Raw genomic sequence first — 15,187 nt, forward strand, 5'->3', positions numbered from 1 at the left:
TTCTATGGCCGTGAACGGGACTCCCGGAAGGTATGTTTCCTCCCACGTGGTAGGGTCCAGGATGTCTCTGATTGAGTCTACGAAATTTTGAAGGGGGAGGATGAGCAGCCAGAAGTCATGGTGCACATTGGCACCCATGACATAGCCAGGAAAAGGGATGAGGATCTAAAAAATGATATCAGGGAGTTAGGTTGGAAGTTTAAAAAAAACAGGACGAGCAGAGTAGTAATCTCAGGCTTACCGCTGGTGCCACATGATAGTGAGGTGAGGAACTGGAGTGAGTGCAGCTCAACATGTGGCTACAAGACTGGTGCTAGAGGGAGGAAGGGCTTTAGATACGTGAATCATTGGGCGGAAGATTTTGCTAGAGCACTTAAGGAGGATTTAAATTAGTTTGACAGGGGGATGGAAATTAGAGCTACAGATCAGAGGAGAAGGTAGTTCAACGGACAGAATTAGAATTCAGAGTCTGTCAGGAAGGATACACAGCTGATCGGGCAAAGGGATGGGTCAAAGTGTGTCTGTTTCAACGCATGACTTGAGGTGCTGGTGTTGGACTGAGGTCGACAAAGTTAAAAATCCCACAACAGCAGGTCCAACAAGTTTATTTGGAAGCACTAGCTTTCGGAATGCCACTCCTCCTTCAGGTGGTTATGGAGGTTAAGATCATGCTCACAGAATTTATAGCCAAGGGAGTCCAGTGTCATGGAGGTGTAATACAGTAAACAATCTTGGATTAAAGCTTTCATCTTTTATATTGGGATATGCTGGTTTCTGTTCTTTGACATTTAAATCCCAGAACTTCTTTTAAATTCTCAAGATAGCTCCAAGTTCTCAAGTAACACCATTACACGAGGGGACACCCCTCCATGTATGTGGCGTGTATTCATGTGGCTCAGCCAATGTGGCCTATCTCATGCTGTAGGCAAGGATGCCCTGAGGCATGGTATGTTGGCAAAATTGAGCAGCCGCTACAACAATGGATGAATGGGCAGTCTACAGCAATCGCCAGACAGGAGTGTTCCCTCCCAGTCAGGGAACACTTCAGTGCTCCTCAGTGCAGATGTTCTAAATGGAGCTGATTTTGTTAGGTGTGTTATGAAGGATTCCTGACTCAAAATTTAGATAGGCCAACTGGGTGGGGGGGAAGAGGGGGTCATATTGGATTTGGTGCTAGGCAACGAGCCAAGCCAGTTATCAGATCTCCCTGTGGGAGAGCATTTCAGGGACAGTGATCATAACTGTGTCAACTTTACTGTAGTCATGGAGAGGGATAGGAACAGATTGTACGGGAAAGTATTTAATTGGGGGAGGGAAATTATACTGCTAATAGAAGGAGCTGTGGCATAGAAATTGGGAGCAGTTGTTCTATGGGAAATGCACAACAGAAATGTGGAGGCTGTTTAAGGAGTACTTGTGTGTGTTGGATAACTTTGTCCCACTGAGACAGGCAAGGAATGATAAGGTGAAGGAGCCCTTGGATGACAAGAGAAGCTTCTCATTAAGAGGAAGTAGGAAGCTTGCTTGAGGTTGAGGAAGCAAGGATCAGGCACAGCTTTAGAGGATAACTCAAAAATGGACTGAGGTGAGCTAGGAGGGAACACCAAAAAGCCTTGGCAGGAAGAATTAGGGAAAATCTGAAGGCATTCTACATGTGAGTAATAAGAGATTGATCAGAGAGAGGGTGGGGCCGATCAGGGGTAGTGGAGGAAAGTTGTGCCTGGAGTCTTGAAGAGCTAGGAGAGCCCCTCAATGAGTATTTTTCTTCTATATTCACTAGAGAGAGGGACCTTGCTGATAGTGAGGACACCATGGACCAGGTTAATAGGCTTGAACAGATTGATATTAAGGAAGTCAACATACTGAAAATTCTGGGAAGCATTAAGATAGATAGGTCCCCAGGGTTGGATCAGATATGCCCAAGGTTACTATGGGAAGTGAGAAATGAGATTGCTGCGCCTCTGGTAATGATTGTTGCATCCTCACTCTCCACGGGAGTAGTACCTGATGATCGGAGGGAGGTGAATGTTGTTCCTCTGTTCAAGCAAGGGAATAGGGAAATCCCTGGGAATTGCAGATCAGTCAGTCTTACATCTGTGGTAACCAAGGCACTGGAAAGGATTCTGGGAGATAGAATTTAAGACTATTTGGAAAAACATAGTCAGCATGACTTTGTGAGGGGCGTGCCTCACAAGCCTTATCGAGTTCTTTGTGGATGTGATGAGACAAGTTGACGAAGGACAAATGTGGTGTGTATGGATTTTAGTTAAGGCATTTGATAAGTTTCCCCATGGTAGTCTTATTCAGAAAGTTAGGAGGTATGGGATACAGGGAAATTTGGCTGTCTGGATACAGAATTGGCTGGCCGAAAGAAGAAAGCGAGTAGTAATAGATGGAAAGTATTTCACCTGGAGGTCGGTGACCAGTAATATCCTGCAGGGATCTGCTCTTGGGTCTCTGCTCTTGTCGTTTTTTTTTTAAGTGACTTGGATAAAGAAGTGGAAGGGTCATTTAGAAAGTTTGCCAATGACCCAAAGGTCAGTGGTGTTGTAGTTAGTGTCAAGGGCTGTTGTAGCCTGCAACAAGACATTGGATTAGTGGTGCTGGAAGAGCACAGCAGTTCAGGCAGCATCCATGTAGCTTTGAAGTAGCTTGGATGCTGCCTGAACTGCTGTGCTCTTCCAGCACCACTAATCCAGAATCTGGTTTCCAGCATCTGCAGTCATTGTTTTTACCTGCAACAAGACATTGTCAGGCTGCAGAGCTGGGCTGAGAAGTGGTAGATAGACAACCTGGACAAATGCAAAGTGATTCATTTTGGAAGGTTGAATTTGAATGCTGAAAACAGGGTTAAATACATGATTCTTGGCAGTGTGGAGGAATAGTGGAATCTTGGGGTCCACATAAACTGATCCCTCAAAGTTGCCACCCAAGTTGATAGGGCTGTTAAGAAGGCGTACTGTGCTTTGGCTTTCATTAATGCGGGATTGACAAAACCCTCTACAAAACCCTGATTAGACGGCACTTGGAATATTGTGTCCAGTTCTGATCACATGTGATTTCTGATACAAGACTGACAGGTCAAAAGATGCACAGTATATGTTGTGACCAGCTGGGAGAGGGTGGAATGGATTTCTTATCATCTTCATTTGATTGTGATAAGTGTTTTTAAAATTGAAAAAAAATGAACTTGTCAATCCAGTGAATGGTTGTGAGGAATTAGCTGCACTGCTTGTCTTGAGTTCTTAACAAAGTAAGGCATCAAGGTTATAATTAGTTTGATAGAGAACTGTAATATGTGTATTCTGTTCTTGCAACAAATTACAATTTTAAAAGTAGAGGTAGATAAATTTGGCCAAATACAGTCATGAAAAATAAAAGCTAGTCCAATTTGTGTCTGACACTCTGGTCTGATTGTTGGATGTTTGGACTTTCAGTTCTCATTTTGAGATGATGTTTTAACAATATAGTTGGAATATCCCTTTTTTATTCTGGAAACTTTCAGATGTTTCCTGTAGAATTCCTTGTTTGCTTGGTGAGAAGTAGTCATAGTTCACAACTCAGCAATCAGTACTCAAGGCTCAGCTGTTAAATTGAAGGGTCCTTCTGCTTGCCCAAGTTCAAATATTCTCTCACAGCCTGATTGGTAGATATGGAGATGTCTTAAAAAGATTCTTCTTCTTTTCCAAAAGAGAGCTTGACAAGTTAACATTTGTACACATTTCATGATCTGGGGTGATTAGTTTGAATATATTATTATATATTCTGTATCTCTGTTTTTGACAATGTAGGAAGAAAGCTTATTACACTTCCCCAGGAGTTTATTGTCTCTGAACATAGGTTCTGTGATTCCATGAAATGGAATGTCGTTCAAATAATGATACAGATTGATGCACATAAAAATGTCAATGTCCCTTTATTTCAGTGAAATGTTCTCAGCTGAAATGGACTTTTTTTTAAAAGAAGTTTGCAAAGTGTATCCATCTGATGATATTCAGACTGAATATTAAATATGCCACATCATCATTAGATTAGATTCCCTACTGTATGGAAACAGGCCTTTCGGCCCAACAAGTCCACACCGAACCTCTGAAGATTAATATACCCAGACCCATTCGCTTAACACTATATTTCCCCTTGTCTAATGCACCTGACAATTTAGCATTGCCAATTCATAGCATGGATTGTGGGAGGAAACCCACAACATGGAGAACATGCATACTCCAGTTGCTCGAGGTGGGAATCGAACCCGGGTCTCTGGCGCTGAGAGGCAGCAGTTCTAACCACTCAGCCACCGTGCCGCCCCTATTGCACTGTGCCATCTAATCATGGCAATGTACAGTGTTGTTTTACTTCCTAAATTCTCTTTAAGAACTACAAAAATAATTTATTCAGTGTTGTATATGTAGACCATAGTGTGTAAATACTTTGGGTAGAGAGAGTTGACCAAGGTACGTTTTTATTTGTATGTCTGTGCATTAGCCTTTTCTCTAATACCTTCCTTAATTCTGTCAGAACATCTAAAGTGGTGATGTACAACATATAGAGCTACTTTTAATAGCAACACTCTATCCTGTTTAGAACTATGTCCCTGTTCCTTCATTGTCGCAAGGTCCAAATCCTGGAGCTACCTGGATGACCCTACACCCCAAGGATTGCAGGTGTTCAAGAAAGAAAATTACCACCACTTTTTCTCCAGGATAATAAATACTAGCTCGGCCAGTGATGCTCACGTTTCATGAGCAATAAGAAAAACAAGCACTTTTGATATGTCTTCATTTTTCCTTAACCAAAGATTTCTCTCCCCTGGTTGACTATACGATACTATCATTAAGGACATCTGTCCTTTCATTTCCCAGCATTCTGAAAGGGCTGTTCTCTCTCTGATTACCTGGTCCACTCCTCAGCCAATACCATTTTATGTTTTTTTTTAACATTTCTACTTTTTAAGCAACACCTGTCTTGTTACTCCTCTTTCACTATCCACAGCCCAAATGGTGCTTCCTAGGGAAACAATAATTCTTTTCTATTTCTTTAATGTTCACAGCTCACAATATAATCTATATTAGAGGGATGAAATGCAAAGCAGATGAATGCAATTCTGTTCTGTGTTCCCAAGTTTTGAATCACCTCTCATTTGAATTCTCCACGCACTCTGACCTTTTCAGTCTTTGACCTACTGCAATGTTCCTGTGAAGCTCAATACAAGCTCATCCCACTTTGTTAGTGGCCCAAAGTCTTCCCTCAGCAGAACTGCAAAATATTTGAGATGGAAGGTTATCCAAAGATGTTACCTAATCTGCTGAATATTTCTAGCATTTTAATTTTTGTTTTAGATATCCGCATCTGCAATACTGCTTTATTAAATGAATATAGCACCCTCTGGTGGTGTTAGTTTTAGTATTCTATTAGGTGTAACATTTAAGTTTGGTGCTTCTTTTAACATGCTTAAAATACTGTCTTTTTTGAAAGTGAACATTTAGAATATCTGATTAGTCATTCAGTCCAGTTTGTACTGTGAATCATATATCTGAACCATATATACTTAAAGTATATCTGCAACGCAGCAATGTTATCTAATTAATTATGTATAATTGGCATTTTGCTCACGTTATGTGATCTCACTCTTATAAAGTAATTGCTATAATTTATAATAATGTGTTATATTTACAGATACAATACTGGTATTTGAAATTGCATCATTAGGTTAAAAAATTCACAACCAATGAAGGACTTTTGAAATGGCATTACATTTATAACATATGGAATATTATTAATTCACCATGATAGTTCAGCTGCCAGGAATTTATTGTATCAGTTCACTCCTATATTCTGCTGTTTCTCTTGTATTTATTAGAAGACCATAAGAACAATGTTTCTATGAGCTTTGTTTATCAAAAGTGTAAACCAGAAACCGTCTGATCAAGGTGATCACATAAAAACATAAAATGTAGGAGTAAAAGGTCATTGGTCCTTGAAGTCTGCTTTACCATTCAATGAGATCATGATGAGATTGGATAATCCCCAACTCCACTTCTGTGTTTTTTCCCCATTCACCCTGATTCCCTTGCTGCTTGACAACCTGTCTCCCAAACTTGAACCTCGGTCGTTAAGAGCTTTTGACAGTTGTCTGTGATAAACTGGCGGAGTGGACTCGATGGGCCGAATGGCCTTACTTCCACTCCTATGTCTTATGATCTTATGGTAAAGAATACCGCAAATTTACTGCCCACTCGATGAGGAGGAATTTCTTCTCCTTCTCTCAAATGGGCAATCCCTTATTCTGAGACTATTTTCTCTCTCTCTCTCACCAGGAAAAACAACCTTCACCATCTACCTTGTGAAGCTTCCTGTGAACCCTTTTAAGGTTCAGTAAGTTACTCTGTCACTCTTCTAGACTCCATTGAGTACAAGCCCAACCTACTCAATGTTGTCTCATAAAAGATAAAGGCCCAGATCTTCCAATCTGGATTGGAAACCCTATTTCTGACCTTGATTACAGAACAATGCACATTTACCTTAACCTGATTTTTTTTTTCCCCTCTGTGATCATCCAGTGGAGATTCCTTTTGAACTCTGAGTTGGATTTTTATTTTGTTTTTGGAGAATCTAAGGGAATTGTTCATCGAAAGTTTGATCTTTCTGGGCAGTTCTAATGGAATCTTTACATTGTAACATCTGGAGGAGTTTAACATTTTGGTTTCCAGTCAGCTAGAGACTGGAAGATGTGGAACATGAATTCATAAATAGTGTTTTAGATTGCCATGAATCTATGATTTTATGTTGTCACATTCTCAAACTATTATACAGTAGTATTATGTATGAAGGTTACAGAAATGAATCCGTTCAGTGTGTTTCAGATTCAATTTGATTTTTTTTCAAAAAAAATGTTCATTTAGTAATGTTCACTCTGTCGTTATGATGTGGAGGTGCTAGTGTTGGACTGGGGTGCATAAAGTTAAAACTCTCACAACATCAGGTTGTAGACCAACAGATTTATTTGGAAGTACTTGCTTTCAGAGCACTACTCCTTCATCAGGTAGCTGTGGAGCAGGATCATAAGACACAGAATTTATAGCAAAAGATCACAGTGTCATGCGTGTAACTGATGCAATATATTAAACAAACCTAGATTAACAGCAATCTAGGTTGATTCAATATATCATATCTGTTGCATGCAAGACACTGATCTTTTGCTATAAATTCTGTGTCTTATGATCCTGCTCCTCAGCGACTTGATGAAGGAGTAGTGCTCTGAAAGGTAGTACTTCCAAATAAACCTGTTGGACTATACCCTGGTGTTGTGATTTTTAACTTTTAACCCTGACTTTGTCCAATTTAGATGATGTAGAATCTCAGGGCACTGTCATTTTGCGAGTTAACCATAACTGGTTCTTCAAAAGAATAATTTTATTGTGCTTTTGGAGATATTTATTGACAAAGAATTGAGAGAGAATTTAGTTTGGAAAACAGGATATTTTAAAGTATCACAGAAACTGCTCTTTCTAAGATTTAGTCTTTTAGAAATGAGATTAATTTGAAGTTCTGTTTTTCTACAACCACTAATAATCTTCCTTTCACTCACAGAATATCTCGGTGTTAGAAAACCATCATTGGAGGTCGGCAGTGTGCGTACTCCAGGAATCCAAATTATTTTCACATCTTGCAGTTGAGGAAATGTGTGTATTTGATGTTTTATTCAATATTCTCTTCATAAATTTGATTGCGTCTGAATTAGTTGCTCAGTTTATTCAATGCATGTTCAAAAATGACTCTCATTCTTAATTTCCAAGTAATTAGTGTATAGATCCAGCAATTTTTAAGTCTATGTAAAGTTGACTTTTTCTTTAAGACAACTTCAATTTTCATCTCTAATCTTGTTTTTTGAAAATTCATTCATTGGGGGCTTCACTGGCTGGAGCGACATTTATTGCCCATGCCTAATTACCCTTGAGAAGGTGGTGGTGAGCTAACTTCTTGAACAACTGTAGTCTCTGCAAAGTTATATGCACAGTGCTGTTAGAAAGGGAATTTAATCTGAGACATCTGGCAATTTCTCCAACTTTTCAATGTATTACATCTTCAAAAATTGAAAAGGAGAGCTATAAAAGTTTTTTTTTTCTTGTGCATGTCTCTGGACATTTCAGTGCCAAAGGCTAATGTCTGACATTCAGTATCAAATGAGTGGAAATTGCCTCCTATTACATACTGAAAAAGCCAACATTATTGTTGATTCAGTCATAAATCTAGTGGCCTAACCATGAGCTCCATGGCCCTTCCCAGACATACTGTGAGGCAGCATCAGTCCAAGTTAAATCTTGGCATCTGATCCTAAACTGAGTTTCTGACTCTAATCTTACTGACTATAAATCCTGGTCTTGATTATTTCTGGTTACTGACCTCTCACTTGCTGGCAGCACACCCACCAACACAGTCGTATGGGAGGCAACTTCCTAACTGGTTGCCTTTGTATCCGCAATCCAATTAAGGAAGGTAGGCTTTCTGAGGCTTAATCTGAAGGATGCAGTCCATTGGCAGTGGTTGTCACTGCCACTTCAGGTTAGCCTCTGCCTTGAGCTGCCATCTGAAGACATTTCATTTCTTCATATAAATTGTCACAGGTCCCAGGCCACTATTGTGGATGGAAACTCCCATCAAAGGATGATTGCAATTAACACTGTGGCAGCTGCTCCTGGTGACTCTGAATAGGGGGTGGTGATTGAGTAATCACCCTTTTGACATTCAATGGCACCACCATCACAGAGTTCCCCAACTTTTAAATCACAGACGTTAGTTCGTAACAGAAACTGAACTGGACCAGTCATATATATACTGTAGCTACAAGAGCAGGTCAGAGGCTAGAAATTGTGTGATGAGTAACTCTCCTACTGATTTCCCAAAGCCTGTCCACCATCTGCAAGGTACAAGCTGTGATGTGATGGAATACTTCCCATTTGCCTGGATGGATGCGGCTCTTAGAACACCCTAGTTTAACACCATCCAGGACAAAACAAGCCTACTTAATTGGTACCACAACTGTCTTTAATATTTAGTCCAATACAGTGACAGCAATGTGCTGACTACAAGATGCATTGCAACAACTCACTCAGGCTCTTTAGTGAAGCACCTTCCAAACCACAGTATGTATCACCAAGAAGAATGTGTCATGTTGTACCACCTGCAAATTCTTCGTCAAGCCACTCATCATCCTGGCTCAGAACTATATTGCCATCAGCTCATTGTTGGTCAAAATCTTGGAACTTCCTTCCTGCATCCCAAGAACTGCAACTGAGCACCACCTTCTCCAGGGCAGTAAATGCTGACTTAGTCAAAGATCCTCCCATCCCTGAATTAGAGTCATAGAGATGCACAGCATGGAAACAGACCCTTCAGTCCAACTCATCCATGCTGACCAGATATCCTAACCTAATCTAGTCCCATTTGCCAGCACTTGGCCCATATCCCTGTAAACCCTTCTTTTTTTATATACCTATCCAGATGCCTTTTCAATGTTGTAATTGTACCAGCCTCCACCATTTCCGGTGGCAGCTCATTCCACACATGCACCATCCTCAGCAAGAAAGAGTTGCCCTTGGGTCCCTTTTATATCTTTCCTGTCTCACCTATGCCATATGGACTCCCTCAATCCAAGGAAAAGACCTTGTTTATTTATTCTATCCACGCCCCTCAAGATTTTATAAACCTCTTTAAGGTCACCCCTCAGCCTCTGATGCTTCAGGGAAAACAGCTCCAGCTTATTCAGCTTCTCCCTTTAGCTCAAACCCTCCAACTCTGGCAACATCTTTGTAAATCTTTTCTGAACCCTTTCAAGTTTCACAACATCCTTCCGATTGGAAGGAGTCCAGAATTGCACGCATTAATCCAAAAGTGGCCTAACTAATGTCCTGTACAGCTGCAGCATGATATCCCAACTCCTATGCTCAATGCTCTGACCAGTAAAGGAAAAACATACTAAACACCACCTTCACTATCCTATCTACCTGTGACTCTACTTTCAAGGAACTCTGAACCTGCACTCCAAGGTCCCTTTGTTCAGCAACACTCCCCAGGACCTTACCATTAAGTGTATAAGTTCTGCTCTGATTTGCTTTTCCAAAATGTAGCACCTCACATTTATCTAAATTAAACTGCATCTGTTACTCCTCAGCCCTTTGGCCCATCTAATCACTTTGTACTTTGAGGTAACCTTTTTTGCTGTCCAAAAGGGAAAAGTAAATAAGGGAAAAGTAGTCACATGGACACCCCAGCCAGCTGCTGGTGAGCCACTGCCAGCTTTGTCTTTAGTGGAGGTACTTGCCTTGCTGGGACGATCTCAGTGGCATCCTCAGAGAGTCATAGAGATGTACAGCATGGAAAGAGACCCTTCGGTCCACCTGTCCATGTCGACCCAGATATCCCAACTCAATCTAGTCCCACCTGCCAGCACCTGGCCCATATCCCTCCAAACCCTTCCTATTCATATACCCATCCAAATGTCTCTTAAATGTTGCAATTGTACCAGCCTCCACCAAATCTCTGTGTACCACCCTCTGCGTGAAAAAGTTGCCCCTTAGATCTCTTTTATATCTTTCTCCTCTCATCCTAAACCTATGCCCTCTAGTTCTGGACTCTCCCACCCCAGGGAAAAGACCTTGTCTATTTACCCTATCCATGCCCCTCATGATTTTATAAACCTCTATAAGGTCACCCCTCAGCCTCCGACGCTCCAGGGAAAACAGCCCCAACCTGTTTAGCCTCTCCCTATAGCTTAAACCCTCCAACCCTGGCAACATCTTATAAATCTGTCCACAAGTGGGTACTTCACTGTTCAAATCAGCTGTTTGCTGCAACTTGCATCTCGCAAGGTCACTCAGAAGGGGGAGGTTTTTCACTTACCAACCTGATACCTTTTGGCTTATGGTCCAGCTGTTAAATATGCCTGAGTGGGACAGGTAAAATTCTGCCCCTTTCTTTCTCTATTGATGAGACATTTCACTTCCTCTTCAGAACCTCGACCAGAATGCTGAGCAGAGAGGGCTCTAACGTCTCAATCTGATCTAAACAGTATAACTGCTTGGAACATTTGACCCCAGTATTGTGACAGATGGCCTAGATCCAACAACAAATTCCATTCTCCTTCATACCCTGTTTTGTATTTGCCATTTATGTAATTGCATCTCTTAATGCCAAAATACTTCATAGGTTGTGATTTGGGAGATTTTAGCACAGGTTTTGGATTAGGTTGAAAGTTTGCTCACTGAGCTGGTAATATCATCACAGAGCCTCTGATGAGGCACTGGTGTTCTGTCCGGCTTGCAATTTATCTGTCTTGGTCTGTTGTGATGGGTGATATCACTTTTGGTTCTGTTTCTAATAGGTTGGTAAATGATGTCACAGAGTCGTAGAGATGTGCAGCGTGGAAACAGACCCTTCAGTCCAACCCGTACATGCCGACCAGACATTCCAACCCAATCTAGTCCCACCTGCCAGCACCCAGCCCATATCCCTCCAAACCCTTCCTATTCATATACCCATCCAAATGCCTCTTAAATGTTGCAATTGAAACAGCCTCCACCACTTCCTCTGGCAGCTCATTCCATACCCGTACCACCCTCTATGTGAAAAAGTTGCCCCTTAGGTCTCTTTATATCTTTCCCCTCTCACCCTTATCTTATGCCCTCTAGTCCTGGCTCCCTGACCCAGGGAAAAGACTTTGTCTATTTATCCTATCAGTGCCCCTCATAATTTTGTAAACCTCTATAAGGTCACCCCTCAGCCTCCGATGCTCCTGGGAAAACAGCCCCAACCTGTTCGGCCTCTCCCTATAGCACAAATCCTCCAACCCAGGCAACATCCTTGTAAATCTTTTCTGAACCCTTTCAAGTTTTGCAACATCTTTCCAATAGGAAGGAGACCAGAATTGCATGCAATATTCCAACAGTGGTCTAACCAATGTCCTGTACAGCTGCAACATGACCTCCCAACTTCTGTACTCAATACTCTGACCAATAAAGGAAAGCATACCAAACGCCTTCTTCACTATCCTATCTACCTGCGACTCCACTTTCAAGGAACTATGAACCTGCACTCCAAGGTCTCTTTGTTCAGCAATACTCCCTGGGACCTTACCATTAAGTGTATAAGTCCTGCTAAGGTTTGCTTTCCCAAAATGCAGCACCTCGCATTTATCTGAATTAAACTCCATCAGCCACTTCTCAGCCCATTGGCCCATCTGGTCCAGATCCTGTTGTAATCTGAGGTAACCCTCTTTACTGTCCACTACACCTCCAATTTTGGTGTCATCTGCAAACTTACTAACTGTACCTCTTATGCTCACATCCAAATCATTTATGTAAATGACAAAAAGTAGAGGGCCCAGCACCGATCCTTGTGGCACCCCACTGGTCACAGGCCTCCAGTTTGGAAAAGCAACCCTGCACCACCACCCTCTGTCTTCTATCTTTAAGCCAGTTCTGTATCCAAATTGCTAGTTCTCCCTATATTCCATTAGATCCAACTTTGCTAATCAGTCTCTCATGGTGAACCTTGTCGAACGCCTTACTGAAGTCCATATAGATCACATCTGTTGCTCTGCCGTCATCAATCCTCTTTGTTACTTCAAAAAACTCAATCAAGTTTGTGAGACATGATTTCCCATGCACAAAGCCATGTTGACTATCCCTAATCAGTCCTTGCCTTTCCCAATACATGTACATCCTGTCCCTCAGGATTCCCTCCAACAACTTGCCCACCACCGACGTCAGGCTCACTGGTCTATAGTTCCCTCTTTGTCCTTAACACCCTTCTTAAACAGTGGCACCACATTAGCCAACCTCCAGTCTTCTGGTACCTCGCCTGTGACTATCAATGATACAAATATCTCAGCAAGAGGCCCAGAAATCACTTCTCTAGCTTCCCACAGAGTTCTCGGGTACACCTGATCAGGTCCTGGGGATTTATCCACCTTTAACCGTTTCAAGACATCCAGCACTTCCTCCTCTGTAATCTGGACATTTTGCAAGATGTCACCATCTATTTCCCTACAGTCTATATCTTCCATATTCATTTCCACAGTAAATACTGATGCAAAATATTCATTTAGTATCTCCCCCATTTTCAGTGGCTCCACACAAATGCCGTCTTGCTGATCTTTGAGGGGCCCTATTCTCTCCCTAGTTACCAGCCCTTTGGATTCTCCTTAATTCTATTTGCCAAAGCTATTTCATTTCCCCTTTTTGCCCTCCTGATTTCCATTTTCAGTATACTCCTACTTCCTTTATACACTTCTAAGGATTCACTCAATCTATCCTGTCTATACCTTACATATGCTTCCTTCTTTTTCTTAACCAAATCCTCAATTTCTTTAGTCATCCAACATTCCCTATACCTACCAGCCTATCTTTTCACCCTGACAGGAATATACTTTTTCTGGATTCTCGCTATCTCATTTCTGAAGGCTTCCCATTTTCCAGCCGTCCCTTTACCTGCGAATATCTGCCCCAAATCAGCTTTCGAAAGTTCTTGCCTGATACCGTCAAAATTGACTTTCTCCAATTTAGAACTTCAAATTTTAGAGCTGGTGCAAATTGACATGTTTGTTAATGGAGTTCCGGTTTGAATACCAGGCCCCTTGGAATTCCCACACGTGTCTTTGTTTAGCCCGTCTTAAGATGGATGTATTGTCTAGTCAAACTGGTGTCCCTCTTGGTCTATGTGTATGAATATTTGTGATAGTTGGTCATGTCTTTTGATGGCTAGTTGATGCTCATGTTGTTGGTACAGGGTCTTTTTAGATTCATCAGGAGCTGTTTTAGTGTGGTGGTAGGTTTATGGGCTACCATGATGTCTAGGAGCTGACACAAGAAGACACAATGCACCCAGAAACTCGAGCTACCCTGCCATACATTGAAGACACCTGGAAGGTGCTGACCAAATTACTCCAGCCCCTCGGCATCATGGTAGCCCACAAACTTACCACCACTTCGAAACAATTCCTCATGAATTTAAAGGGCCCATTACCAACAACCAGCAGAACGCTCGTTGTCATCTCCCAGATGTCTTTAATGTATGGTATGGTGGCTAGAGTTTCTGAGCATGTTGTGCCTTCTTGTTTAGGTCTGTTGTTTAGGAATTGGCAGACTGTGCTTTTCTGGTACCCGTTGTTCTTACATAGGTTGTACAGGTGTTTTTTCCTTGGCTACTCTTAGTTCTTGGATGCTGCAGTGTGTTGTGCCTCATTTAAATAATGTCCTGATGCAGCTCCGTTTGTGGGTCTTGGGATGATTGATCCTGTAGTTGAGTATCTGGCCAGTGTGTATGGCGTTCCTGTAAACAGTGGTCTGTAGCTCTCCCTTGGCTTTGTATTCTATCATGACGTCTAGGAAGGGGAGTCTGTTGTTCTCCTCCTCTTTGGCGAACTTTTTATCGGTAAGGATGTTGTTTATGGGTTTGTGAGCTTCTTCTAATTTGTTGAGTTTGATGATGACAAAGGTGTGATCCACATAGTGGACCCAAAGCTTGGGCTGGATCTTAGGGAGGTTGTTGTTCTAACCTCTGCATAACTGCTTCTGCTAAGAGTTCTGATATTGGTGATCCCGTTGGCATCCCATTGATTTTTTTTTCATAGGTCTTGTCATTGAAAGTGAGTGGGTTGTGAGGCACAGGTCTACTAGTTTGAGGATGCTGTCCTTGCTGATGGATTTGGTGCTGTCAGGTGTTTGTGTCCTTTGTTCGTCTAGCTGTGAGGCCAGTGTTTCTTTGGCTGGGGTGATGTTCCTTGATGTGAACAGGGCCGTCACATCGAAGGAAACCATGACCTTGTCATCCTCTAGCTTGGTGTCTTTGAAGGTGTTAAGGTTCTGCTTTCCTGCTGAGGACTCTTGTCCCAATCCTGTGCCAAATGGAATAGACCTAAACAGATTTATCAGCTCACAAGTGGCCATCTGATGTATTATAGGACATCAGCAGTAGTTAGACTACATCTGACCACCATCTGGCAACAAGTCTCTCTCTGTCTCTATCTCCCCCCCCAACCAAGTAGACCTGTGTCTCACAACCCACTCACCTGCAATGATAACACCTACAAACACACTGGGATGCCTATGGGATCACCAATAACAGGACTCTTAGCAGAAGCAGTAATGCAGAGGTTAGAGCAAACAGCCCTTCCCACGATCCAGCCCAAGCT

The 15,187-nt window shown here is 42.0% G+C and overlaps 1 protein-coding gene across 4 annotated transcripts in view; it reads left to right on the forward strand.

The window, feature by feature from the left end:
* pde7a (phosphodiesterase 7A) overlaps nt 1–15,187 on the forward strand; it is a 150,465-nt gene that overhangs the window by 119,008 nt on the left and 16,270 nt on the right. For all 4 annotated transcript variants that reach the window (XM_072571523.1, XM_072571524.1, XM_072571527.1 and 1 more), the window contains one exon: nt 7,588–7,679. In XM_072571523.1, coding sequence (XP_072427624.1) covers nt 7,588–7,679 — 92 coding nt within the window. The remainder of the gene's footprint in view (nt 1–7,587; nt 7,680–15,187) is intronic.

The sequence above is a fragment of the Chiloscyllium punctatum genome, chromosome 5 (assembly GCF_047496795.1).
Source record: "Chiloscyllium punctatum isolate Juve2018m chromosome 5, sChiPun1.3, whole genome shotgun sequence".
In the NCBI taxonomy this organism is placed as follows: Eukaryota; Metazoa; Chordata; class Chondrichthyes; order Orectolobiformes; family Hemiscylliidae; genus Chiloscyllium; species Chiloscyllium punctatum.